Source organism: Aquarana catesbeiana, linkage group LG13 (genome assembly GCF_042186555.1).
Source record: "Aquarana catesbeiana isolate 2022-GZ linkage group LG13, ASM4218655v1, whole genome shotgun sequence".
NCBI classification, from domain to species: domain Eukaryota; kingdom Metazoa; phylum Chordata; class Amphibia; order Anura; family Ranidae; genus Aquarana; species Aquarana catesbeiana.
Window position 1 is genome coordinate 71,751,871 of NC_133336.1, and position 26,988 is coordinate 71,778,858.

The 26,988-nt window shown below is 42.3% G+C and overlaps 1 protein-coding gene across 1 annotated transcript; it reads right to left on the bottom strand.

The window, feature by feature from the left end:
* Positions 1 to 1,576: 1,576 nt before the first annotated feature.
* PSMA3 (proteasome 20S subunit alpha 3) lies at positions 1,577 to 25,743 on the bottom strand. The gene is made up of 11 exons (XM_073609429.1): positions 25,586 to 25,743; positions 23,074 to 23,156; positions 21,462 to 21,585; positions 18,870 to 18,971; positions 18,708 to 18,781; positions 17,586 to 17,658; positions 15,679 to 15,744; positions 14,311 to 14,357; positions 12,359 to 12,426; positions 1,817 to 1,881; positions 1,577 to 1,730 (listed from the first exon to the last, which is right to left on the bottom strand). The coding sequence occupies exons 1-11, from the start codon at positions 25,604 to 25,606 to the stop codon at positions 1,686 to 1,688; spliced, it is 768 nt and encodes a 255-aa protein (XP_073465530.1). The 5' UTR covers positions 25,607 to 25,743; the 3' UTR covers positions 1,577 to 1,685.
* Between the last annotated feature and the right edge of the window lie 1,245 nt (positions 25,744 to 26,988).

Sequence of the window (26,988 nt, forward strand, 5' to 3'; positions counted from 1 at the left end):
AATGCTCCGTTTTGTAACCTACATTTTGAAATTTTCAATAAAAAAAAAAAAAAAAAACAAAACAAAAAAAAAAATAAAAAAAAAGAGTTACTCTAGTGCAATTAGTAAATGGAAGTCAGAAAAATATTGCCACAGTAAAGAATAAGTTTGACAAGTTCAAGCTTATACATTTCCCTACTCATTAGGTAGTTTCACACCCCTTTAGAGATCATAAAATATAACATAAACCCCATATGGCCCCTTTTACACTGGCGGACCGTTTAGGTCCGCCTGTCAGTTTTTCAGGCGGACCCTCCAGTCTACTCCATGAAGCGGTGGGAGTCAATGGACACGTGACACCTGCCACATCTGATAAAAACAGACTGTCTGGCAGATCGGATTGGATAGCAGAGGGGTGTAAACGGACAGGTGGTCCATATACATCCAACCACCCATAGACGAAAGCGGGCTGTGTCCGCTCTGCGCAATCGGAGCGCACACAGACCAGCCATCTGCCTGCTCAGCGGGGATTCTCTGCTGAGTAGGCAGACTCCAAAAGAGCCCGGATTGTGTGTAAAGGGCCTTAGCGACTACTTTTTTTTTTTTTAGGAAACAAACAGAAAACATTTCCATCATTTATTACCGTTCGAAGAATGATCAACCCCCCCAAAATTGGTGTTGCGGTTTCTAACAAAAAAATACAAATCAAATAAATATTTACAAGCCCTAACCCACAAGATTTCCATTAAATTCATCTCACATGGAGAACGAGAAATTGGAAATTACCCAATGCTCAAAATCACCAAAATATCCTTTAGATCCTTTTCCTCTAAAGCTGAACTCCAGGTACAGTATGATCTTTAGTTAATGCTTACATTGGAATATCCTGGCACAATGTAGGAAGGCTCATCTCATTCCTGATGGACCCCTGAGGACGTTGGTGATCACTGTAGTAGTTGGCAGCAGTACTATAGCAATAGCTGCATTCTTTCTGCTCAGGTTCTATGCGAGCGACCGCCACACTAACCACTGGGGGTTGCTTGCTCAGCACCATTGCTATTCAAAGAACACCTTTTTTTTTTTTTTTTTCAATGAATACAAGTCATTCTCCGATTGTATGAGGTGGAGAGGAGAGGCAATGACACTACAATCTCCACCTAGTTCAGAGAGTGCCTTCTATTTCATTGAAAACATACAGGGCATTCTATGAATGGCAGCAGTGCTGAGTGAGCAACCCTGTGATCAGTGTGCAGTGGGGCAGCTGCTTGCGTTGAACGTGAGAAAAAGAGCTGGAAGATTTTGGTTATCACTGTAGTAGCCCTGAATACTACAATTATTTCCAGCTTCCTCAAAGGGTCCATCAAGTACATGCAAGTACACACATTGTGCCAAGCTGCACCAAAGCATGCAATAAAAGGCAATTCCCGGAGTTCAGCTTTATCGTAACGCCAAATTATTGTTGCTGCTGCCTAAATTCCATTTGGCCACGTTAAACATTTGTGCATATACTGTGGCTACTAGAACCCTTTAAAAGCAGTAAAGAACATTGTACATCACACACATCTTATAATAATGTATACTGCAGCCATTCAGCAAGTTGTGTAAACAGTGGTTTTATTGCCAGTTGCCACACAAAATTTATTCAGGTCCATACATACATATAAAAACAGCAATTGGAAATAAATTTGACATAATCAAAAATTAAGTTACATGTTGTCATCATCAGAGTCGTCTTCTTCTTCTAAAGATTCCTGTTATGGGAAAAACAAATTGTCAGAGATCTAGATAAAATATATAAATAAGAAGATTGGGACTGGATTTAAATCAATCCATTTACCTTTGCATATTTTTCAGCTTCTTCTCTGATGTCTTTCGGTACAACTTCATGTCTTCCATTAGTAACTGTTAGAAAGAAAATGTCATGCTTTATTCAGAAGCGAAGTTCCATTTCTGTAGTACATAGTTTTTCCACTGTGTGAAATAATGTATTCATTTATAAATACTAGCGTTAGCAAACATAATCTCGATGTGGGTTCGAAGATTTTAGGTGCATACTTGTTCCAGGTCTGTGTCCCTGAAAGTATTGAAGTCAATAAGCCAGCCAGGCAACTAGAATTTTCAAAAGCAGCTGGGAATGACAGCCAGCATTGCCCTTGTGCTTTTTTTTAAGTTAAAATAATTAGACCTGTTAAAGCTCTAAATTGTTATGCTAAACTATAATCAGCAGGTGTACAAATTCCACTAGGTAAGATCCTATGCTCTTTATCTAGTAGCTTCTATGTATGAAAACTTGGCCACACAGACAGATCTCTCCCTAAAAACTAAAGAGGCAAAAGCAATGCTGGTCTTTGCTTACACCACATGTGTATGTGATTTTTCTTCCGATTTGAGCTGACATCTTGTTCTCCTGTTGAGAAAAGGGATGGATCCCTGCGCCAACACAGTTAAAGAGGTTGTGTAAAGGCACAAGGTTATTTACCTTCTTGCATTCTATGCAGGAAGGTAAAAAAATCTTCTGTGTGCGGCAGCCCCCCTAATACTTACCTGAGCCCCATCTCTATCCAGTGATGTCCAGGAGAGTCTTGCCTCTCCGGGGACTTACACTCCTGAATGGCTGTGATTGACAGTAGCAGGAGCCAATGGCTCCCGCTGCTGCCAAAAAAAAAAAAAAAAAAAAAAATTATCAGGAGATGGAGGGGGCAGGGCTGAGCCTCTGCTCCGTGTGTGTGAATGGATACACAGAGCTGTTACTTAGGAGCGTACCTGCTGGAGTGTCCCCAGAGCAAGCTGCAGGGGCACCCAGTGAGAGATAAGAGCCTGGAGCGCTGGCATGGGACCCGAGAAGGAGGATCCGGGCTGCTCTGTGCAAAACTACTGCACAGAGCAGGTAAGAATAATAGGTTTGTTATTTTGTTTTTTTAAACAAGACTTTAAATATCGTTTTAATTGTTAGTGTTAGGCTAGGTTCAAATCTGTGTGGGTATGTGTAAATTGCACGCGCAGCCAAACTACAGTGCTTTAAAGAAAACTCTTAATGGCATCCCCACGCACTGACAGAGCGGTTTCTGTTTGGCCTTGTTTAAAAAAAAATGCAGGGACCTTTACCATGCAGTAAATACAGGAACAGCAGGCAAATGAATGGGCTCACGTGCCTGCGCAGAGCCACATAGATGTGAGCCAGGCCTTAAGCTTTACAATAAGCATCCAAAATATTTATTATTGTGCAGCCAATTCTTACCTGGTCTGATTATGCAAAGTGCTCACATCTGTCACATCGGGAAGTGTATAGCCAACTTCTGACTCACCCCACCACCTAACCCTGTAGGCGTTCTGAAGAACTGGCATTAAACTAGTACACATTGCTGCACGCTGGGTTGTATGCATGAAAGTGCCCGAAATAACAGTCTTTGTTGACCAAAGGAGGCCAGACTCTGTGGGGGTTATTTTCGAAAGGCAAATCCACTTTGCACTACAAGTGCACTTGCCCTAAATCTAAGGGCTAGATCTGAAATGAGTGGAAGCTCTGCTGATTTTATCATCCAATCATGTGCAAGCTAAAATGATGTTTTTTTATTCTCCTTGCATGTCCCCCTCGGCTCTACAGCGACTGCACTTCCAAGTGCACTTGCAGTACAAAGTGGATTTTCCTTTAGTAAATAACCCCCTGTCAAAGTAAATGAGAAAAGTTGAATGTCTGATAAAAAGCCAACACAGCGATTACCTTTTTAAAGCTTTTCTCACAAATGCTACTGTAGGTTTTCCAGTTCTGATCACTAGTGATATTATTCTCAGAGGTTTATTTAAAATTAGCCATCATATGCCTCTACCCCTAGAAATAAAGCTAGAACTACATTTACATAATCTAAGAGTAATTCTTGTTCCCCACAGCTACCTTCTTCCTTTCATTCTCACCCTGCACTAGAAAGACATGAGTGGAAGAATGTGATTTGAGATTATGCTCAAAACAGACCATACTTAATTGTATTCATGTTTAAATAAGCAGGCCTTCAGTCTATAAATGGTGAGTAGTTAGGGCCCAAAAAAACGTCATTAATCACCATTATGGACAGTGCAGTAGTTTTGTTGGAAGTGCAAAAACGGCTACAAGGGCCCAAAAATCCTATTTTCTTCCTCAAAGAGGGACACAGGAAATATGTGACCTCTGGGATGTACAAAAGCAGTCCAATGAAAGAGGAGCAACACATCCTCAAAAAAATATGAAAGAAGGACTTACCCAATTCCAGAGCCAGATTTATGAGTCACTAAGCCAACCACAACCTATAGGGCCCTTGGTGCCAAACAGCTCCATCTGTCCAGGAACCTGACTGGCGTTTCACACAACAGAATGTCATGTGCTAGAAATCTGGAGGAAACCTGGCCTCATGGAACTGCCTTGAAGGAAGTGATCATCCAGGTCCAAGACTCTCATGCCAAAAGCAGAGAATTTGACAACTCCTGGACTGGAGAGACTGAACCAATTTGAGAGTCTGAAGTTTCTCCTGTAAAATTCTGTCCTGCGTGAGGTCTAGGACTAGATCCTGATATTCAAACAATGAGTTGGTTCCAGCAACAATTTCTGAAGTTTCTGAACAGCTGCAACATCTGAGAAGTCACAGCAATGTCACCAGGGCCCACGCAGATTGTTTCCTCAACAGTAGATCATACAATTTTCTTATTCAATTTCCAAATACCTTTAACTATGTAGTGCAAGGTCCCGCCTTGATTGCATACATATTGAAAGTGTTTAGGTTTGACTACATATTATATGGCTTTTGGCAAATCTAAACAAAAGCTGTACAAGAAAATTGTATAATGTATGGCCAGCTATCCCACATCACCTGGGGTGCAAATGAGAGCATGAAGGGCAGGGCCATGAAATGGTACTGTAGGGGCCCCACAGTAAAACATTGGAAAAGTTGATGTGCTGGAAAGATGGGGACATGCAGGTACGCATCCTGATATACAAAGCTAGAAAGCGTCCCTGGTGATGAAAGGTGATGACAGATCTAATGAATTCCATGTGGTCTTTCTGGACTCAGACATCAACACCTTTGAGATCCAAAACTGAGAAAATGGCACCATGGTCCAGAAGCCTTAAGAGGGCTCAATCTACTAATCCAAAGGTTGGAGGTGTTAAACCGAGAAGGGAGTCATAGAGCACATCGGTGTGTTGCCCTGGGAGACTGGCTTCTGAACCCAAGCATCAAGAAAGCAAGTTGTCCAAGTGCCCACAAAAGTTTACAAAATGACTCTCTACTTTGGAAAGTGGCAATGCAACTTCATGCAGAGGAAGGTTTATCTGAGGTTGTTAAACAGAGTGCCAGGCTTCAGATGGCTGCAATGTATAGCTGACAAAGAGTCAAACTATCAGCAATGCAGAGAAGATTCCTGAATGAAGAACTTTCAAATGAGACCAACTTTTTTTTTTCTTAGGGCTTAATCACACACGTTTTGATTGTGAAGAATCAAGCAATACTCATTAACAGGCCTATAGCATTTATGATTTGTTTTTGTTGCGTTTTTGAAGCTTTGAAAAAAGGCATCAAGAACGCTTAAAAATGCTAGGGAAAGTGTTTGTTTTCTAGTGGGACGTGCTTGAGCAGGAAGTGATGTAGAGCAAATGAGCTACTTTAAGGGGAGGTTAGGCTGTAGTGTTATAGCAGAAATTTTGGTGAATTCTCTGCAAAATGGATTCAAATACTTTGATCTCTAACATTTGGCTTGCTCCAGCTCAACTTTGCTGAAACAAAAAGCTTGGCCACTGGCAATAATTCCCAATGCCCCTGCCTGGCAGAGTCAGTATTGCTGGCTGGCTTGATGATTTTGTCTGAACACAGAAGTTGGTGTTACAACACAGCGGCTCTGTAAATCCATGAAGTGGCTGGAACTGCTCTGTCCTCTCCATCTCTTATTTCTCAGTGCATTCTGGGATACGGAACCTCCACTGCCTCTCCCCCAGTGCCCAGCTAACACTATAAATGCTTCAATAACACTCCATAAATGCTATTGGTGCTGTTAAGGTGTAGTTGTGGAGCTTTACCATTGAAGTCAATGGAGGCAGCCAACAAGCACTGATGAGTCAAGAAAGCGACATGCTGCTTAATCACTCAAGGACCAAGCCTATTTTTGACACTTCATGTTTACAAGTTAAAATCATTTTTTTTTGCTAGAAAATTACTTGGAACCCCCAGACATATATTCTTTTTTTCCCCTAGAGAATAAAATGGAAATTGTTGCAAAAATTTATGTCATACCTTTAACATGCGCTCTCTACCACTGCTTCTGACACTTGTGTCCTCTCTCCTCGCTCTCTTACCTTCACCCCCTCTTCACCCGCCTGCTTATACAGATCACCCTGCCTTCTGTCCTCTCCCTACTACTGCTCCTACCAACTCTCGCTCATTCTAGATCCATATACTGATAAAACCTCCAGTACTCAGACATGCCCCTTCACATAAATCACATTCCCACATTACCTCCCTCACCCTCCTGCTTCTCCTAACCTCTGGTGACATATCCCCAAACCCTGGGCCACCATCATCTGTCTTTGCCCAACGCTCCCATCCCCCTACACTCTCTGGCAGGAGCCGCAACCCACAGAATTTGGTCTCTATTCCTCTTTCCAAAACCAGCCCCCCCTTTTCCTGTGCCCTTTGGAATGCACGCTCTGTCTGTAACAAACTCACCACCCTTCACCACCTCTTTATCACAAATTACTTTAACCTACTTGCCATTACTGAAACCTGGCTTTATGAATCAGATACTACTTCTCCGGCTTCCCTCTCCTATTGGGGCCTTCTCTGGACTCACTCCCCCAGACCAAGTGGACGGAAGGGAGGTGGAGTGGGAATCCTTCTAGCCCCATGCAGCACCCATCAGGTACTTCACCCACCTCCCTCCCTGACACTCTCCTCTTTTGGACGCACATTGCATTCATCTATTCTCTCCCATTTCTCTACGAATTGCTGTCATCTACCGACCCCCTGGACCAGTATCAGCCTTCCTTGATGACTTCTCTGCCTGGCTACCCTACTTTCTCTCTTCTGAAATCCCCACAATTATTCTCGTGACTTCAACATCCCTGTTAACACTAACACTATTACTTCTAAACTTCTCAGTCTAACCTCATCGATTGACCTGAAGCAATGGATACAGGCTCCTACTCACTCCAACGGCAACACCCTTGACCTTGTCTTCTATCTGTGCACTCCGTGCAACCTTTCCAACAATCCTCTTCCACTCTCTGATCACCACCTTATTAGTTTGGCTCTCTCCCTGTCTTCCACCTCCTCTCCCTCCAACCGCCTAACAGTTACAAGTAGAAACCTTCGCCACCTCAACCCTTCTCTTCTCTCTACTCTACTCTGCTACTGATCACCTCTATGACAAAATCTCACCTCTGTCCTGCCCCAACCTAGCCACTTTCATCTACAACAGCTCACTGTCTTCCTCCCTAGACAAGCTTGCCCACCCTCACTACACGCAGAATTAGGCCCCGACTGCTACAAGCCTGGCAAACAGACGACACCAGAAGTCTCAGAAAACGTAGTCACGCGCATGTGGCATAAGACTAAGATCCAGGAAGACTTCATACAATATAAATCTGCCCTCCTAAAATACTATTCCTGCCTTCACACTGCCAAACAGACCTACTTTATCACACTCATTAACACTTTCTCATCCAGTCCAAGATTGAAACAATTCATGAGGAGATCGCCAATGCGCAAAAACCTCCCCCATGCAACACCCCATGTCCACAGATACAATCATAACTTCCCTCATTCAACCCTGCTACTATTACTGAGGTTGCTAAACTTTTATCTAACGCTCATCTAACCACCTGCCCCCTGGATCCTGCTCCCTCGCAAATGCTACCCTCACTCTCTGACTCGATTCTACACTCTCTAACTCACATTTTTAACCTCTCCCTCTTTTGTTGCATCTTCCCAAACTCTCTAAAACATGCGCTAGTCACCCCCATACTTAAAAAGCCCTCACTGGACCCCACCAATCTCAACAACCTACGTCTCATCTCCTTATTCGCCTTCTCCTCCAAACTTCTTGAAAGACTGGTCTACAACCGACTAAGCGACCATCTGACCATGAATAAGCTTCTTGATCCCTTTCAGTCCGGATTTCACCCTCAACACTCCATGGAAAGCGCTCTCCTTAAACTCTCAAATGACCTAACAGCTAAAACCAGTGGACACTATTCTGTACTACTCCTGGATCTCTCTGCTGCCTTTGACACAGTGGACCACCCCCTCCTCCTCAAACTCCACTCCTTCGGTCTCCTATCCCACCGCTCCTTCAGTGTCACTTACAACTCTACTTCCTCCTCTCCTCTCCCTTTCTCCGTTGGAGTCCCCCAAGGTTCCGTTCTTGGACCTCTCCTTTTCTCAATCTACACCACCTCCCTGGGTCAGTCGATTGCCTACCACGGCTTTAAATATCATCTCTACGCTGATGACACCCAAATCTATCTCTCCACCCCCCCAGCTCTCTCCATCTGTCTCCTCACGCATTACCAACTTACTAGCAGACATATCAGCCTGGATGTCAAATCACTTCCTCAAACTCAACCTATCCAAAACTGAGCTCATGATATTTCCTCCCTCAGGTGCCACTTCCCCTGATTCCTCTGTCAATATCAACGGCTCAACTATCAACCCATCTCCCCACGCCAAGGTCCTAGGTGTAATCCTGGACTCTGAACCAACCTTTCGACCCCACATTCTATCACTATCCAAAATCTGCCGCCTCATTCTCCGCAACTTCTCCAAGATACGCCCCTTCCTAACCAATGTCACCACAAAGCTTGTAATCCACTCCCTGGTCATCTCCCGCCTCGACTACTGCAACTCCCTCCTCATTGGCTTACCTCTAAATAGGCTATCCCCACTTCAGTTCATCATGAACGCTGCTGCCAGGCTCATCCACCTCACAAACCGCTCAGCGTCTGCTATACCCCTCTGCCAATCCCTCCATTGGCTGCCACTCAGTCACCGAATTAAATTCAAGATACTAACTATAACTTACAAAGCCATCCACAACCTGGCCCCCAGCTACATCTCTAACCTAGTATCAAAATAACAACCTAAATCGTTGTCTTCGCTCCTCCCAAGACCTCCTGCTCTCAAACTCCCTTGTCACTTCATCCCATGCTCGCCTTCAGGACTTCTCCAGAGCCTCTCCCATTCTCTGGAATACTCTACCCCAATCCGTCCGATTTTCTCCTACTTTATGCACTTTCAGACGATCCCTGAAAAATCATCTCTTCAGAGAAACCTACCTTGCCCCCACCTAACAATTGTACATTTATCTTCTCAATCAGTACATCACCCACAGTTATTACCTCTTGTCTCTCTTGACCTTCCCTCTTAGATTGTAACCTCTAAAGGAGCAGGGCCCTCTGATTCCTAATGTATTAAAGTGTATTGTATTTGTACTGTCTACCCTCAAGTTGTAAAGCACTATGTAAACTGTTGGCGCTATATAAATCCTGAATATAATAATAATAATAATAATAATAATAATTAATTTGTGCAGCGGTCTTACAAAACTCAATTTTTTTTAGAAAAAAAAAAAAAAAAAAAAAAAAATACACTTTTTTGAAATAAAAAATAACAGATAGTAAAGTTAGCCCAATTTTTTCTATATTGTGAAAAAAACGTTACGCCGAGTAAATTGATACCCAACATGTCATGCTTCAAAATTGCGCTCACTCGTGGAATGGTGACAAACTTTGACACTTAAAAATCTCCATAGGCGACGTTTAAAAGTTTCTACAGGTTACCAGTTTAGAGTTAGAGGTCTAGTGCTCGAATTATTGCTCTCGCTCTAACGATCACGGCAATACCTCGCATGTGTGGTTTGAACACCGTTTACATATGTGGGCGTGACTTAGGTATGCGTTCGCTTCTGCGCGCAAGCACGGAGGGATGGGGCGCTTTACATTTTTTTTGTTTTTTTTCTTATTTTACTTTATTTTTACACGGTCCCTTTAAAATAAAACAAACAAAAAAAAAAAACAAAAAAAAAAAAAAACGCATCACTTTTATTCCTAGGAATGTAAATATCCTTTGTAATAGAAAAGAAAAAAAAAAAAAAACGCATGACAGGACCTCTTTAAATGTAAGATCTGGGGTCAAAAAGCAATAAAAAATAAATAAATAAAAATGTCCCGTTGGGTGGAAGCGATATTTGACGTTGCTCCAGTCCCCCAAAGGCATAGTCGAGTGGGGGCCATCATGCCCTCACTCGAGCTGCTGCCCAACAGGCCACAGGAATGTCCGTCGCTTCCAATGGCTCTGGTAAGCAGAGACGCACTTTTCCTACCGCCCATAAAAGTGATCCCGCGGCAAATCTACTGCGGAGACAACCTTTATCTCAAAGCGGACCGCACGCCGTGAATAAAAATACCGGGGTTATGGCAGTTATCTGCTGCCATAACGGTATTTAACGTCAAAGTAGCAATGTATATATCCACGGTGGGCAGTCCAGAAGTGGTTAATATTTATCGCAACACTAATACTCCTGTGTGTACAGCACAGCGTGGTGCCTGCAGTAATATTCATGGCAGATTGTTGAAGGGTGGCTATGAGGCTTTAAAAACGATGGAAAAAAAAAAAGTAGCTTAAAAACACATGCATGTGTGAACAAGCCCTTACTCTAACACAGCGTTTCTCAACTCCAGTCCTTAAGGCGCCCCAACAGGTCATGTTTTCAGGCTGTCCATTATTTTGCACAGGTGATTTGATCAGTTTCATTGCCTTAGTAAAATTACCACAGTTGAAATCCTAAAAACATGACCTGTTGTGGGGGCGCCTTTAGGACTGGAGTCCAATCTATTCTCTGTAGGTGGCAACATACCTACAATTAACTTCCTTCACAGCTCTGATAGTGGGTGGGATGGAATACATTCAGTCCCACCCAATTACACCTACAGGAAGAGTCAAAACCTCCCAAGTCCCGCCTCACAGATCCCAGCATTATTCCAAAAATCACATTGATACACAGCATGTTCTGAAAGCTATGCTGCTACTGGGAGGGGTAAATAAATTGCCCTTTTACACATAGCACCACATGAAAGTCACGTGACTTTCAGCACCAATATCACCTGAAATTGCCCGCGTTCGGAAATGCGCAGATGTGAAAACAGGAAACCACACGTTTTCTGTGCAGGCTGCCACTCATTTGGAAATGCACAGATGTGAACAAACGGTAACAAGTGTGATGCGTGTTGCCATGCTTTTTCAAAATGTGCCGCAAAGCATACGTTTTTTATTTCGGGTCGCTGTGCATTTGGAAACAGGCAGATGCGAACTAAAAGTAAAGCAAATATAATTTTGCTTACGAAACACACTGTAAAGCGTTAGTTTTCTTGCAGGTTGTCATGCTCTCGGAAATGTGCAGATGAGAAGCCTGAATGGTAATGAAAGTGCGACATGCATTGCTGCGCATTTTAGAAATGCACATCAAAGCTTGCGGTTTCTATGGGGGTTGCCATGCATTCAGAAACACGCAAATTCAAACCCAGCCTAAATGACACAGTGAGAGCGATGCATGTTTGGCAAGTGTAGCAATGCATTTTTCTGTGTGGGCTGCATGCATGAGTGCCCTCTTAGCAAGCGGAAGTGGGGGGGGGGGGGGGGGTGAGGAAAATCAAGGCTGCTCTCTGCAAAACCATTACAAAGTGCAGGGAAGTATAAACTTTTTTTTAATTTAAAAAATAATTAAATTGCCTTCAGAATCACTTTAATTTTCTGACTAAAGTTCCACTTCCTGCTTCTTCCCTATTCCCTGCACAGAGGAATGTAGTGTGGGCAGGGATAACACAATTCCATTCGTTCCCTAATAACCACCCACATGAAGGCTCAGAAACACCCACAGTAATCCTTAGACCCGTCCACATCAACTCCCACAACTGCTATAAGTGACTCCCATAACCTACCCTAAAACTAGAGGCTCAAAGGATCATGGGACATGTAGTATAAGGACTGGCATAGCAAGGAAACAGGAAGGCAGAAACTTAGAATTTCAGCCAGGAGGAGGGAGTGACATCACAGACACAGAAACCTGCCTTTTACAGCTAAAGTAGGTGAGATACAGAGAAACTGACATTGGGGTTGTGGAATCATTTACATGCACAATGCATCTGTTTGGGTAGGAAAAGCTGGAGTTCTGCTTTAACCTTTCTGGCAATATATGATCACCTATCAAGAGCAAAATAAGTCTGCTGTGATCACCCAATTACACAACCATGACATGAATGGTAGGCTTGACCCCATCAGGATGTGTTTAGTAAAAAACGTAATATATCATCATGATACTGAAGTCAAATATCTTGACCAGCTTTATAACAAATACACGTCCTTACCTTCTCCAACCCAGCTCAGTTCCAGTTCAAAAGCTTTATCTTTTACTTCATCATGGACAATGTAGATTCTGCAAAAAGAAAAAAAAAAAAAAAAAAAAAATAAATAAATAAATAAAAAGGGTTTGTCTACAGACTAGCTACATCAGACTTTTTTTTTTTTTTTTTTTTTTTTTTAATTATAAAACCAGATCTTACTATTAATAAAAAAAAATAAATAAAAAAAAGTGGGGCATTACCTGTCTTACCCAGCTCTATTCAAAAGTAAATCTAACCAACAGAGCAACATAAACTTTTATTATACTCCTCCAACAGGCACTGATTGTAAGAGATTGTACTCTGACCTGTACATTTTATGGTTATAAAACTGCACATTCTGACATCAGAACTTATTCTTTTTACAGCCTGAACACTGTAATAGTAGATGTAAACCCAACTGCTAAAAACCCCAACAATTACATCTTGATGTACTGCCAAAAGTGAACTTAACCCTTTTTGTATCTGCAGCTTTCATTAAATTAATATCTGGTGATCATGCCACAAAGTTCCTTCTTCAGACACCTCCTCTTTTAAAAAGGTGATAAAACTTTCCCGGTCTTCTTTTTTTGCTCCCGTTTTGTCACCAAGGATGAAAAAGCTTCCCCCTTGCTTCCATGATTTTTACAAAACGTATTTTAATAAAATGTTTTTGGAGTAAAAATCTCTCTAAAGATAGCTTTCTATTTAAGATACATTAATAATTTAGTTTATTCAGCATGAATGGAGCTTAGTTATGCAGCATATTATATTAGTATTATATTCTGCAATAATTACATTTTTGGTAAACTCATTCAATGAATCCAAGCTCTGCAAGCTGAGATAACATGCACTGCATTGATGCATTCACACAATTTCACTGCAACCATGAGATAAAACAAAGCTCAGGAATATTCCTTTATCCCATTGTTTTGCAAATCTATGTATAAACTGTACAATCTTTTGAAGAGAAATGCATCTGTACCAGACTCTAAGTGTGAGGAGGAAGGGCAAGCAGTAAGAATGAAAAGTTAAACATAAGCAGCTTTTAAACCTTGTGATCTTTCTAAACATTGAAGTACTTTATTCCTCCTCTGAGGAGCAAAATGGCAGCAGGTCGTAAAAGAAACCCAGTTTGGGAATATTTTAATGACGTTCCTCTACCCATGGGTAAAGCAGGTATGTGTGCAAAATGCAACAAAGAGATGCAAGGCCTGGTGGCCGAATGAAACATCATTAGTATTAGTGGGCATCCACTCACCTGCTGCCGCCACGTCCCTCACCTTGTTATGTCACTGCCGCATCACCAGCCGTCCCATTAAAGTGAATGGGACTGTCAGTGAGTCAACAGCGGGTCAAAAGGAGGAGCCGCTGCAGGACAGAGATGACAGTTGCTCTTTAAAAATGATTTAAATCAAATCCACCCTGATGACAGGTCCTCTTTATTGAGAGATCTGGGGTCAAAAAAGACCCCAGATCTCGCATTTACCAAAAAAAAAAAAAAAAAAAAAAAAAAAAAAAAAAAAAAAAAAAGGTTCCTGTTTATCTGCCTGAAGTGACATCGGAAGGGCATAGAGCCGAGTGGGTGCCATCTTGCCCTCACTTGACTTCCTGCCTATCCATTGGCTGCACCGGATCAATTCCAGGCTTACCAATGGCTCTGGTAAACTCGGAAATTGACCGGGAAGCAGCGGGAGAGCGAGGACGAATGTACCGCTGTTAATCGCTTATCGTAATGCCAGCCGCCAAACGAAGAAAAAAAAAAAAAGAAGAAGATTTCGGGGTTATGGCAGCTAGCTGCTGCCATAACAGTATTTAACGTCAAAGTAATGACGTACATGTAAAGATAGCCAGTTGGCAAATGGTTAAAAAAATAGACAAGTACTATGGCTTAACATTTTAGTTTACATCTTTGATGTCCCCAGTGTGTCTATACTCACATTTTTGCAACTTCTTTCACCACTTCCCGACACGTCATCTCCTTCATCTGTCACACACAAAACATCAGGAGGCGCTATTAGGATTAGTGTATACATTACATGCAATGGAACAGACATGTCAGCAAGTACCCCCATGACTAAGCTCCTGGGGGCAGAGTGAAACGCATTGGGGCGTGGCATGGCTGGAGTCCAGGCTGTGGTTGCCACTCCTAGGGGCTACACGGATGTGCAGCTGTAGGGATCCTTTCCTTTTGTATATGTCAGTAAGTACATCAGGGTACCCGATTTCACTATTCTATATTGGAAAGGATGAAACAGACTTTCAATCACTTGAAAAATGTCATGTGTCCCACTTTATTGCCTGGCTAGGGGACATCCACGATCATCTCTTTTCTCCCCAGCCATACTATCTCTGGTCAACCCCTAAAGCCTTGTAAACACTGGCCTGAAATCAGTAGGTTTGGCCAACTTTGGGCCTGTGTGTACAGGTGTCTGTTCAACAGAAGCCAGTCTCGTGACCGGCTTCTGTCGCATAGATATGCTGGCTGCCAGCACTGATCAGTGTATTCCGGCGTACTCGCATTGGATTCTTACCCTGCGATCCGATTCCTGTCCGAATCCACAGTTCGCACTGCGATCTGTGAACCAATCTGGGGGTGTCAATAGCATTGTATTGACACTCGCAGTGGTTCGCAGTTGGCAGTGTGAACTGCCTGCGGGAGAAATGCGATGCGGGAACAGGCGCTGGAATCGTGCTGGTTCCCGCATCACTAGTGTGAACCTTGCTAGCGTGAACCCAGCAGTCGGGCAATGTCACTGGGTAGCTGAGCGGCTATGGGTCAGGCCGGTGTTGCTCTGCACAAGCAGTTGGAAAACTTGAAAGGAACTTGAAGCAGTCATAAAGCATGTGGTTGCTAGGACAACGCTTTAGCCTGCTGTCAAGAAGAGCTTTGACCATTCTACTCCTTTAGGCTCGGTTCACACAGGGGCAACATGACTTGCAGGCAGACTCTGAGGCGACCTGCACACGACTTCAGCGGCAACTTGCAAAGCACTTCTGCATAGAAGTCAATGCAAGTAGCCTGAAGTCACCCCAAAAGTAGTACAGGAACCTTTTTCTAAGTCGGAGCGACTTGAGTCGCTCCTATTAGAACAGTTCCATAGTACAGAACGCAACTTGTCAGGCGGCTAAGTCGCCTGACAAGTCGCCCGTGTGAACCGGGGCTTAAGGAACTCAGTGTTCAGTTAAGCAGAAGATAACTTGTTTGACAGCTCCAACATATCGTGATCTAATATTTTTCCTATTTTTGTTTTTAATTATTATTCATTGCTCCCTTCTGACCGTATATAACAAAATGTCACACTCACCTGAAGCTTCTCAATCTCTGTCTTGGCTGCTTGTTTTGCTTTACCAATAGAACATCCCCAGTAACCCTGTAGCATACAAAGAAGTACGCAATTATTTTACAATTGTTTCCCATATAGAGACACAGAATGATGTATTCCACTGTAGAGGTCAGCCGATATTTGGTGTTTTTTACTTAATCGGCATCGCCTGATTGTGCTGATAAAAAAGGCCGATATCAGCGGATTTGCAAATGACTTCTGTAATAGAAGTCAATACAAGTTGCCTGAAAACTTCTGTGAAGCACTTCTCTCCTCCTCTGGGCAGCCTGCCAAATCTGATAAAAAGAACCTGAAGTGATACAATGTTTACACTTATGAATGAACTGAGCTCAGTGTGTAGAAGCTCTCAGTTTAACCATTTAAAGACTAAATCTTTTCTGACACTTGTTGCTTACAAGTAAAAATCCTGTATTTTCTGCTAGAAAATCACTTAGAACCCCCAAACATATTATATATCTATATCTATATCTATAATTTTTTTTTTTTTTTTTTTTAGCAGAGACCCTAGGGAATAAAATAGCGGTTGTTGCAATATTTTATGTCACACGGTATTTGCGCAGCGGTCTTTCAAACGCAATATTTTTTGAAAAAATACACTAATGAATTTAAAAAAAAAAAAAAAAAAAATTACTAAGCAGTAAAGTTAGCCCATTTTTTTTTCATCCAAAAGTTTTGATTACCTGTTTTTGTGTATTTAATATTTAAGATATAGTTTTTTTTATTTTTTTAATCTAAATTCTACATACAAGTGAACTGATTGGAGGTTTGTTTGAACTGAAATGTCCCAGTGTGAAAGGGGTCTAACTGTTAGATTTTATGAGATGAAGGGAAAAAAAATAAATAAATAAATCGGCATCACATATCGGCCATCGCAATTTCTAAATATCGGCATTGGCCAGAGAAAAACCTATATCGGTCGACCTCTATTCCACTGTATGTCATTCACTGTTAGACTATGCCGAAAAAAGGGGTGACTGTCCCCTGAAAATCACTAATGCTGTTTTTGCGCTCAACATCCACATAAATAAACAATCATGAATATATTTTCCATTCTATTCACAAAAGTTCCTCTCATTAGCCTTTTATTTTACAGCAAGATTCAAGACCAGACCAGCAGAGCTGACCCCAGCACTAATTCTGAGCACTGTACCACACAAAACTACTTAAAGAGCAACTCCACTTTTGTTGGGAAAAAAACATTCCCCTCCAGGTGATCTATGTACATTGCAAGGATTTTAACATACTTTGCTGCAGATTCCTACCTTTTGTTATTCTAAAGAAATAGCTGTTTGTCTGTGTCCAGAGTGAATCTGTATGAGTGGTTTTGTAATGATCAATCAGCTGCTGCACTTTCAGAGTTCTAATGAGGAAAGTGGCAGAGTCTGCATCCCTTTAGACGACATGATTTCCCTTTGGGAGTATCTCACCAAAAATGACATTTTTGTTGCAGGGGATGCCAAAAATCTGACTTTTATCTTAGTGCAGACTTCTGGGAAAATCAGTGAGCCAATCAAACAAGCAGGAATTGACATTTTTTTTGGGGCATTCTGTACACCAAAACTCCTTCAGGTAGCCATATCGCATTGCATTTTACTGAAAATGACAGGACTGCAGATTGAAAGCAAAAAGGTCCTTTTTAATATCAATAACAATATGACTCATGTAGCAATTGTATATGCCATGTTATTTTTTTTTTCACCATTCCCCCCCCCCCCCCCCCCCCTGTGAAAGTGGTGGAGTTACCCTTTATAAGGCAATTGTCTAATCATTCTACACATGAAGTGACACAGAATGACAAACACTATATTCCTAGATATAGTTGGACCTGCTGCGGTAAAGTAACCTACTTTAAAATTAGTAGCACTTACGTAGGAAATACCTGAAGGGTCAACCATGTACAACTGAGCTCCATCATCTTCATTGTATGATCCCAACATGAAACTGTATGGGAAATAAAGAAAGCTGATGTAGTGAATGTGTTTCAAAGACTCGGATCTGTTACAGCTAGCTGCCGGCCTGTCTCCTCCATCACTGTGCTGTTAGTTATCAAGACCACCATTCATATTCAAGAACTAAAAGAGGCGGAATGCAGGCCAACTATCAACTTTAAAAGGAAAAAGTCTGTATCTACAAATATAAAAGCTTTAAGCAATGGTTATTAGCATTTGAGGTGTAGGGAACATCAAATGCAGTCTCCAAACATAGCAAATGTCCACGCATAATGTTTAGTTATGTGTAGACAAAAAAAAAAAAAAAAAACTGTCAAACTGTGGACATGTTACTGGTTTATAGAAACCGGAAATATACTGAAGACAGCGAGACTAATTTGCCATAACAGAGTTATGGGAAATGATTACTGACACAGACACCTACACAGGTTGAACTGGGTGGACTAGCATCTTTATTCAACCTTACCTACTAAGAAACTACATTACATAAGGTTAGTAGAGATCACTGCTATTACCCCTTAAAGATGAATTTCAGACAGGGTATATATTTACATTGTTACATTGGTCTAGCTCGGACCAATGGAACTATGTACAATATATACTATACCTGGCCAATCTCGATTGAAGCTGGAAATCACCGCTACTCCAGTGATCTCCACTTGCTTCCTGGACCCATGAGGAGTGGTCCACTTGATGCACTGTGAATACAGAAGGTTGGCTGCCCAGGCTGAGCATGTTAAAATGAAACCGCATCCCCACTGTAGACCAGCAAGAGACAATTAGAAAGATGGCAGACATGTGAATAAAAGTTTTCTGATTGCACGTCCCTTTTTGTGATATACTTTCAGGACTTGTAACTGACAACTTCAGAAGTGCCCAACACCACCCAAGAGAATTAAACCGTACAAGAAAGATTAGCACACTTCAGGCTGGACTACAGAAAGAATAGAGGAAAACTTTCCAAAGAAGCCTTGCTAATCTAAAGTGGAGTTTTATGCCTTATATATAAGTGGTGAATGAAAGTTAATTTCCATCACATACCTGCAGCCAAAAGGTCTGACAGCACTGTACAGTGTATATGCATGTACATACATGGCCACTCTGTCTGCGAGATGCTGCAAGGGAGTGTTAAAAAGAAAATAAAGTGTATTCAAGGTCACAAAAAAACAAAACAAAAGTGATTTGATACAAATGTAAGCATACCTTTAATGGAATATCATAACCATAGTTGGATCTGAAGTTGGAAGCCTCCTCTCTAGCAATGTCTGCCAAGGAACGTGCATCAGCCAGGAGTCCAGCTACAGCCTGCAATCCACATACAATCATTACATAGTTACATGATGGATCCTTTCAAAGCACACAGGTTTGGGTAGCTCTACAGTACAGTTTACAAAATGAATTTCCAACCAAACATGTTCAAACTTTCCCATACAGATAAATCTAGGCTAGACCAGGGTGGAGATGACCTTTCGCTGCCACAGCCACTTTTGCATTTTTGTATTACAATTATGTTAAAATGCACATTTTAGACCTGAAGATTAGTTAACACCCCAAATTTCATTTTCTTAAAGCAGGGACCCTGGAGAATAAAACAGTGGTAGCTGCATATTTTTATGACACATGGTATTGGAGCAACAGCTTATCAACCCATATGATCACTAAAAAGTAGAGCTGCACGATTCTGGCCAAAATGAGAATCATGATTTTTTTTGCTTAGAATAAAAAGATCACGATTCTCTCATGATTCCTGCAACGTAAAATCTTTCACATACAAAAAAAAAAAAAAAAAAAAAAAAAAAGCGCTAACGATTCTTGACGATTAATTGTGCAGCTCTACTAAAAAGACAAGGTTAAAGAGGAAGTAAACCCTAATGGGTTTTACTTCCTCTTTTTTCCCCTGCAAAGTAAAAGCATAATGGGCTAGTATGCATCGCATACTAGCCCATTATGTAGCACTTACCTGCAAACGAAGCCTGCGATGTCCCCGCTGGTGGAAGCATCCATTTTCGCCCCTCTTCCTTCTGGGGCCACGGACTCCAGCTCTGTGACTGGCAAAAGCCAGGTGATGTCACTCCCGCACATGCGCATGGGAGCTACCAGTCATGGCACACGCTGGGGAAGAAACAGCACGGAGAGCCATTTCTTCACTGCGCCGATGACCTCATTGGTGCACTACAAGGTAAGTATCCCCTAAACGGTGCACGTTTAGAAGATATTTTCAGTACATAAAAGTAAGCCTTATTATAGGCTTAATTATATGTAAAAAATGTCTCGGGGGGGGGGGGGGTTTACAACTACTTTAACTTTAGTGCACACAAAATGAAAGCTATTACCCAATTTTTGCTAAAAAAATAAAAGGATGGGGTCTAACCAACAAACTGTGCATAGTCGTGAAAGGGCGACAGGCTTAGCAGCCGAAATTATCTATTGGAAATGCTTTAAAGGCGCTTATAGGCTGCAAGTTTAGCGTTAACCATGAATAGTGGCCCTAGAACCTATTGCTCCCACTCCAACACACATGGCAATTTGTAACATGCAGTGTAATGGTGATTTTCATGCATAGGTGCTCAGGTTTACTTTTGTATGTGCATGTACCTAGGGGTGGGGGCTTACATTTTTTTGTGATAGCACATTTACAGTGGCAAGTTCTCTTTAATGAGACATCAGGGGTCTATTGGACCCCTGATGTCTCCCCTGCACAATACTGAAGCGAACAGAGAACAAATCAAGCTCCTTAGCCATTTCCCTTGCCAGAGCTGGCAGGGATTGACAACACTAAACCTGGAAGTGATGTAATAAGCGTCTCCTGCTGGTTTATACTTTATGTCTGTACCCTGTGACACCTACCATGCAGGTCCCAGGCTAAAATTTGGGAAGCTGACATCCAAACTCATAAAAAATGCACAGGAATTTTTGCTTGCACACAACTGGATAATTGAAGTCACCACAGCTTCACCTCATTCATTAGATATATGAGGTTGCAAAATGCATTTTTATTTAGCTCAGTAAATTAGGAGAGTGGACATTCCTTTGCAAAGTGAATTTTCAGGTAGCGTCACTTCTTTTAACAAACTATGTGAAAAATCAATATGCAAACTGAGCACAGTACTCCTTCAGCTTGCTGGTGCTGCACTTTCCAAAGCAACTGTGATTTTGCGTAAAACAAACTCACTATATTAGTGCAGATTATGGAAGTCCTACTACTAGTGCTTGTTCTGAATGTACACACACACACACACACACACACACACTCTGATAGAAATTTATTCAGGTCTGCTGGTTACAGAAGAGTTTACTTCTGAGGGTGCGCTACCCTTATACACAAAGCTTTACAATTATTTTAAGAAGAGGACCTCTACTCCAATGCTATGCAAAAGTCAGATCATACTTGCATTTCTTCAGCAAGTAAACCAAGACAAATTCCCTCATTTTGAGGTTGGTTCACTAAAGGCAAATAGACTGTTCTCTGCAAAGTGCAGTTGCAGTCGCCAAGAGCAGTTGCTCCAGAGCTTAGTAAAAATGAGCAGAAGCTCTGCTGACTTCCATCACCCAATCATGTCTCAGCAAAATGCTGTTTTTTTATTTTCCTTATATATGACTGGGTACTCTTTTTAAAGTAAAGCTTTCCTCATTTACCAAGTCCTGGAGCAACTGCACAGTCTATTATTCTTTAGTAAATCAACCCCTTTGGTTACAATGTTAGAAAACAAATCAGAAAACTGCAACTAGATTTTCTGCAATTTTTTTTTTTTTTTTTTTTTTTTTTTTTTTACAAGCCAGTTCCAATGTTCTTACCATTCCAACATGCCGATCCACATTAAAAATACGCTTATTAGAACCTTCTTCATAAAGCTTGGAAAGGACAAGCTTCTCTACTCCAAACACAACTCCGTCTTTGCATCGGATGCCAATGGCTGTGCTGGAAACAAAGAAGCAAATTCAAAACAGTTCAAAAAGCCGAATACACAGGTAATTTTGGTCAACAGATTTTGTAAGTGCAGAGCAAGGAAAACAGCTCACAGATTGCCCCAGAAATCACACTGTCTGCTTGTTTGATTTGCCTTCAGTTTTCCCACATATATGCACAGAGTTTGTGGTGGATTTTTTGACATCCCCAGCCATTTCCTCATCACCCATCTCCCTGGGTGCTTGAGATGGCATTTCCATTACAACATTGAGACAGATCAAGTGATTAAAGCTTGAAGAACCTCCACTCAACAGCAAGTATGAAGTAATGCTTGTTGTGGCATGTCTTAGTATCTCAGGACAGCAGGCCAGAAGCTGCCTTTGCAATGTATATACACCGATCAGCCATAACATTATGACCACTGACAGCTAAAGTGAATGACATGGAATCTTGTTACAATGGTACCTGAAAGTGAGAGGGATATTAGGCAGCAAGTAAACATGTTGTCCCTGAAGTAGATGTTTTGATAGCAGACAAAAAAAAAAAAAAAAAAAAAAAGGAGGACATTGGAGTTTTGTTGTGGCTGCAGACTGGTCAGGGTGCCCATGCTGACCCATGTCCACAAGTACCTACAGTCAGCATGTGAGCATCAGAACTGGACCATGGAGCAATAGAAGAAGGTGGCCTGGTCTGATGAATCACATCATCATGGTCGGGTGCATGTTACCCAAGGAAGAGATGGCACCAGGATGCATTGTGGATAGAAAGCAAGCCAATGGTGGCAGTGTGATGCTTTGGGCAATGTTCTGCTGGGAAACCTTGGGTCCTGCCATTTATGTGGATGTTACATTGACACATACTACCTACCCAACCATTGTTGCTATCTAAGTACACCTCTTCACGGAAATGGCATCTTTTGCAAGGAGAATGCATCCTTCCACACTGCCAAAAATGGTTTGAGGAACACAAGTCTAAGGTGTTGACTTGGCCTCCAAACTTTTTAGGTCTCAATGCAATTAAGCATCTGTGGGATGTCACGGAAAAAAGTTCAATCCATGGAGGAGGCCCCACCTCACAACTTACAGCGCTTAAAAGATCTGCTACTGACAGCTTGGTGCCAGATACCACAGCATACCTTCAGAGGTCTAGTGGAGTCTATCCCCCCAATGGGTCAGGGCTGTTCTGGCAGCAAAAGGGAGACTACTCAATATTAGTTGAGTGGTCATAAGGGTATGGGTGATTAGAGTAATTAAGCATAGGAAGTTCAACTTTACCTTATAGGAGGCACTTATAACTACCTTGGCATACTGTAATGAATTTTAAAGGTCTTTAAAGGATTTCTGTGATACACTAAGCCTAATAAAAAGGTACTAAAATGACTGATAATGTATTCCTAAACAGTATCAAAATTAGACATTTTGGGATGAGGGCAGATATAAAACAAAATAGGTCTTCTCTGAAATACGGAAAGTCATTATTTTAAATGAGTAAATCACTTACCTACTATTTTCCACTGCTTTAGCTGCATACTCAACCTGAAACACTCTGCCATCCGGAGAAAACGTGGATGCTGAGAGATCATACTGAGGAGAAGAGAAAAAAAAAATTAAACTATTAGAACACTCTGACAATGGACCCTTCCACTCAAATCCCACCTCCAGGCACAGAGATTTTGGTAGATTCTGAACAAATGCTCTGGTGTAATATATGGGTGGATCGCTGTGCATTAAAATAAATACATTTTTTTTTTGCCTGATAGTGTAGCCCCACAGCAGTTCCATCCCGCTCCGGATATGAGAGCTGTGGGTCTCACAGACTGCAGCATTGGTGTCGTTTGTCCACCCCTTTCTCCTCTTGGCCATTTAAAGAAGACCATGGAAACTCAAATTTTAGATGTAATTTTTATTCCTGGTGACTAGAACAGTTCACAAAGTGTAGCCAAATCTTTTTTTTGGCTATACTTCCCCTGTGGATCACAGGAGTGCAGAAACTTCACTCCTATGATTTGTTTTTAGTCAACAGTGGGCTATCGAGATAGATATATATATATATATATATATATATATATATATATATATACATATACACACACCACATTATGACCACCCATCAGAACTTATCAAGGCATGAACTCCACTAGACCTCTGAAGGTTTGCTGTGGTATCTGGCACCAAGCCATCAGTGGCAGATCCTTTAAAGTGGATGTAAACCCACTCTCATCCTTTCTAAAATACTACCATAGTGGTTATCTCTAAGGATATACATGCCTCCTGCTTGTAGCCTTACCTGTCAAATGTTCCCGCTCTGTCTGGTAGGAGACCCAAAAACTGCAGATTCTGTGGGTGGGTCTGTTGTCTGGAGCACGGTGGGTGGAGTCGTGATGTCAGTAGACTCCCCGCCCACCTCTACACTCCCCTTGTCAACATGCATTTTTTCCTGTGTATTTCTTACACTGAACTTCTGCTATGATCTCTAACAACCAGAAAAGTCACCAGATGACTTCAGCATGCCCAATCATGCTGAGGTGTGGAGCAGCCAATCCTGGGAGAGCTGGAGAAAAAAGGAGGAGGGGATCTGAAGTTCACAGAATGTCTCTCAGGCTCCTGCATGAGATATGTAAATCACCTGTCACACATAGCAAGTGGGAAGAACTGACTCCTATTTATCTGTGTGTCAGTTTTTATCTCACTGAAAAAAAAAAGATAAGAGGTCTGCTCAGAGCTGGATTAACTCTTCGTGGAAAGATTGGGCACAGGTGACATGAAATCCTATTTTTCGGGTTTACATCCACTTTAAGTTGTGAGGTGGGACCTCCATGGATCGGACTTGTTTTTCCAGCACATCCCACAAATGCTCGATTAGATTGAGATCTGGAGAATTTGAAGGCCAAGTCTTGAACTTGTGTTTCTCAAACCATTCTTGAATTCATCAGACCAGGTCACCTTCTTCCATTGCTCCATGATCCAGTTCTAACGCTCACATTCCCACTGTGGACACAGATCAGCATAAGCACCTGGACCGGTCTGCGGCTATGCAGCCCCATACACAACAAACTGCGACGCACTGTGTGTTCCGACTCCTTTCTAATTCTATCTGAACCGGCATTAACTTTTTCAGCAATCCGAGCTACAGTAGCTCTTCTATTGGATCAGATTACAGGGACCAGCCTTCCCTCCACACACGGATCATTGAGCCTTGGCTGCACATCTCCCTGGTTTGGCAGCTTTCCTTCCTTGGGCCACTTTTGGTAGATCCTGATCACTGCAGACCGGGAACATCCCACAAGAGCTGCAGTTTTGGAGTCGATCTGACCCCAGTCATCTAACCATTACAATCTGGCCCTTGTCACAGTCAGTCACTCAAATCATTACACTTGCCCATTCGTTCTGCTTTTAACACATCAACTTCAGGGACAACATGTTCACTTGCAGCCTAATATATTCCACCCACTTTAACACGCCATTGTAATGAGATAATCCATGTTCTTCCCTTTACCTGTCATTGGTGATAATGTTATGGCCGATGATATATATATATATATATATATATATATATATATATATATATATATATATATATCCTTATAGGGACTATGGGGGTTATTTACTAAAACTGGAGAGTGAAAAATCTAGTGCAGTTAGAAACCAATCAGCTTCCAGGTTTTATTTTCAAAATGTAATTGACAAGCTGAAGTCAGAAGCTGATTGGCTCCCATGCACAGCTTCACCAGATTTTGAGTGCTTCAGTTTTAGTAAATCTCCCCCCCCCGCCCTGTGCTCGAAGATTATCTCCCTGTCAGATCTCCCTGGCCCAGCCATACACACACTATGGTGAGCCCAATGGAGGTCTTTCGGTTTCAGTCAGCACACAGCTCCCTCCCCCCTCCTCCTCCTCCTCCCTCAGGCCGGGTTCAGTTACACACAATGAGCCCCGTCATTCAGCCCTGACACAGCCGGAAAGACTCGCACTAAAGTCGGCAGGACAAGATTCCCGGCTTGGCCTCCACACTCACCCCGGTCCCGATGGAACTCATAGCTGACAGCGAACACTCTACTCAAGCGGTGAGACGGCACTTTCACTTCTGACTTCCACCAGGCAATCCCCAGCCAGTATCCCGCTACCTGATTGCCTGGCAGCCGGCCAATCAATGAGCTCCTTCCTGGGAGCAGCAGGCCAATCAGATAGCTATTTCCTGCGCGCAGCAGGCCAATCAGAGAGCTTCTTCCTGCGTGCAGCAAGCCAATCATCGAGCTCCTTCCTGGGCGCAGAAGGCCAATCGGCGAGCTCCTAGCAAGGAGAATCAGGCCAATCAACGGGCTTCTTCCCGGGCGCATGCGCCGTACAGAACAAACCTGAAAGTGGCTGTGCTGAAACAGCAGAGTCATGGGGCATCACATCAGCAGCTCAGTGGATGGGGGAGGTCACGTGCGCTGCTAGTACATTTCTATTGGACACATGCTGAGAATTCTTGTTTCTGTAGCTGGATTTGTAAATGGCATTGCTTTGTAACTTCCAGTATCCTTCTCCTGACACTCTCTGTCCTCTCATCCCCACCCCCTCCTCCCTCACATAGCTACATTATTTTGTTAATCACTTTTTTTTTGGGGGGGTGGTGGCGGCATTTCTCCAGCATGTCCTATGTGCTCACCTAGGGGAGAATGAAGTATTACATCCCCTTAAAGATGAGCTCAGGCGTGTTCACAGCTCCACATGTCCGCACCAGCCAGGAAGCTTACACTGCACAGCGCTAATCACAGGTATCCGCGGCTGCTCCGATCAGGAAATGTCTCACTGCCTGTGATTAGTGCTGTGCAGTGTAAGCTTCCTGGCTGGTGCGGACGCGTGGAGCTGTGAACACGCCAGTGTGACGACATATTTGGCGACCCAAACAAGATATTTGGGGGGCACAACTTCACATTAAAGCTGGTGCAGCCATAAGACCATACAATAGAAGAAAAATATTACAGCGCACACATGCAAAAAACATTCACCTCCAGAAAGGCTAGTTTAAAAACACCTAAACATTCTCAAAAAGACATTTTCAAAAATATGGGGATTTGGTCACACCATATTGCTATATGGTGCTAAGCCCACTTACTGCGACAAAGTACCCCATGATTAGTGGGTCCTACACTATCCATAGATTTGTGGAATCCTGCTTCTCTGAACCATGAGAGCTACACTCTTCTAAATGGGAGAATTTTAAGGTCTCCACCTATGACACAAGTGGACACTAATGAGAGGTACTTAATGAGGGAATAGGGTGCTAGTTTAAAAACACCTAAACATTCTCAAAAAGACATTTGAGAATGTTTTTAAACTAGCCTTGCTGGAGGTGAATGTTTTTTTGCATGTGTGCGCTGTAATATTTTTCTTCTATTGTATGGTCTTATGGCTGCACCAGCTTTAATGTGA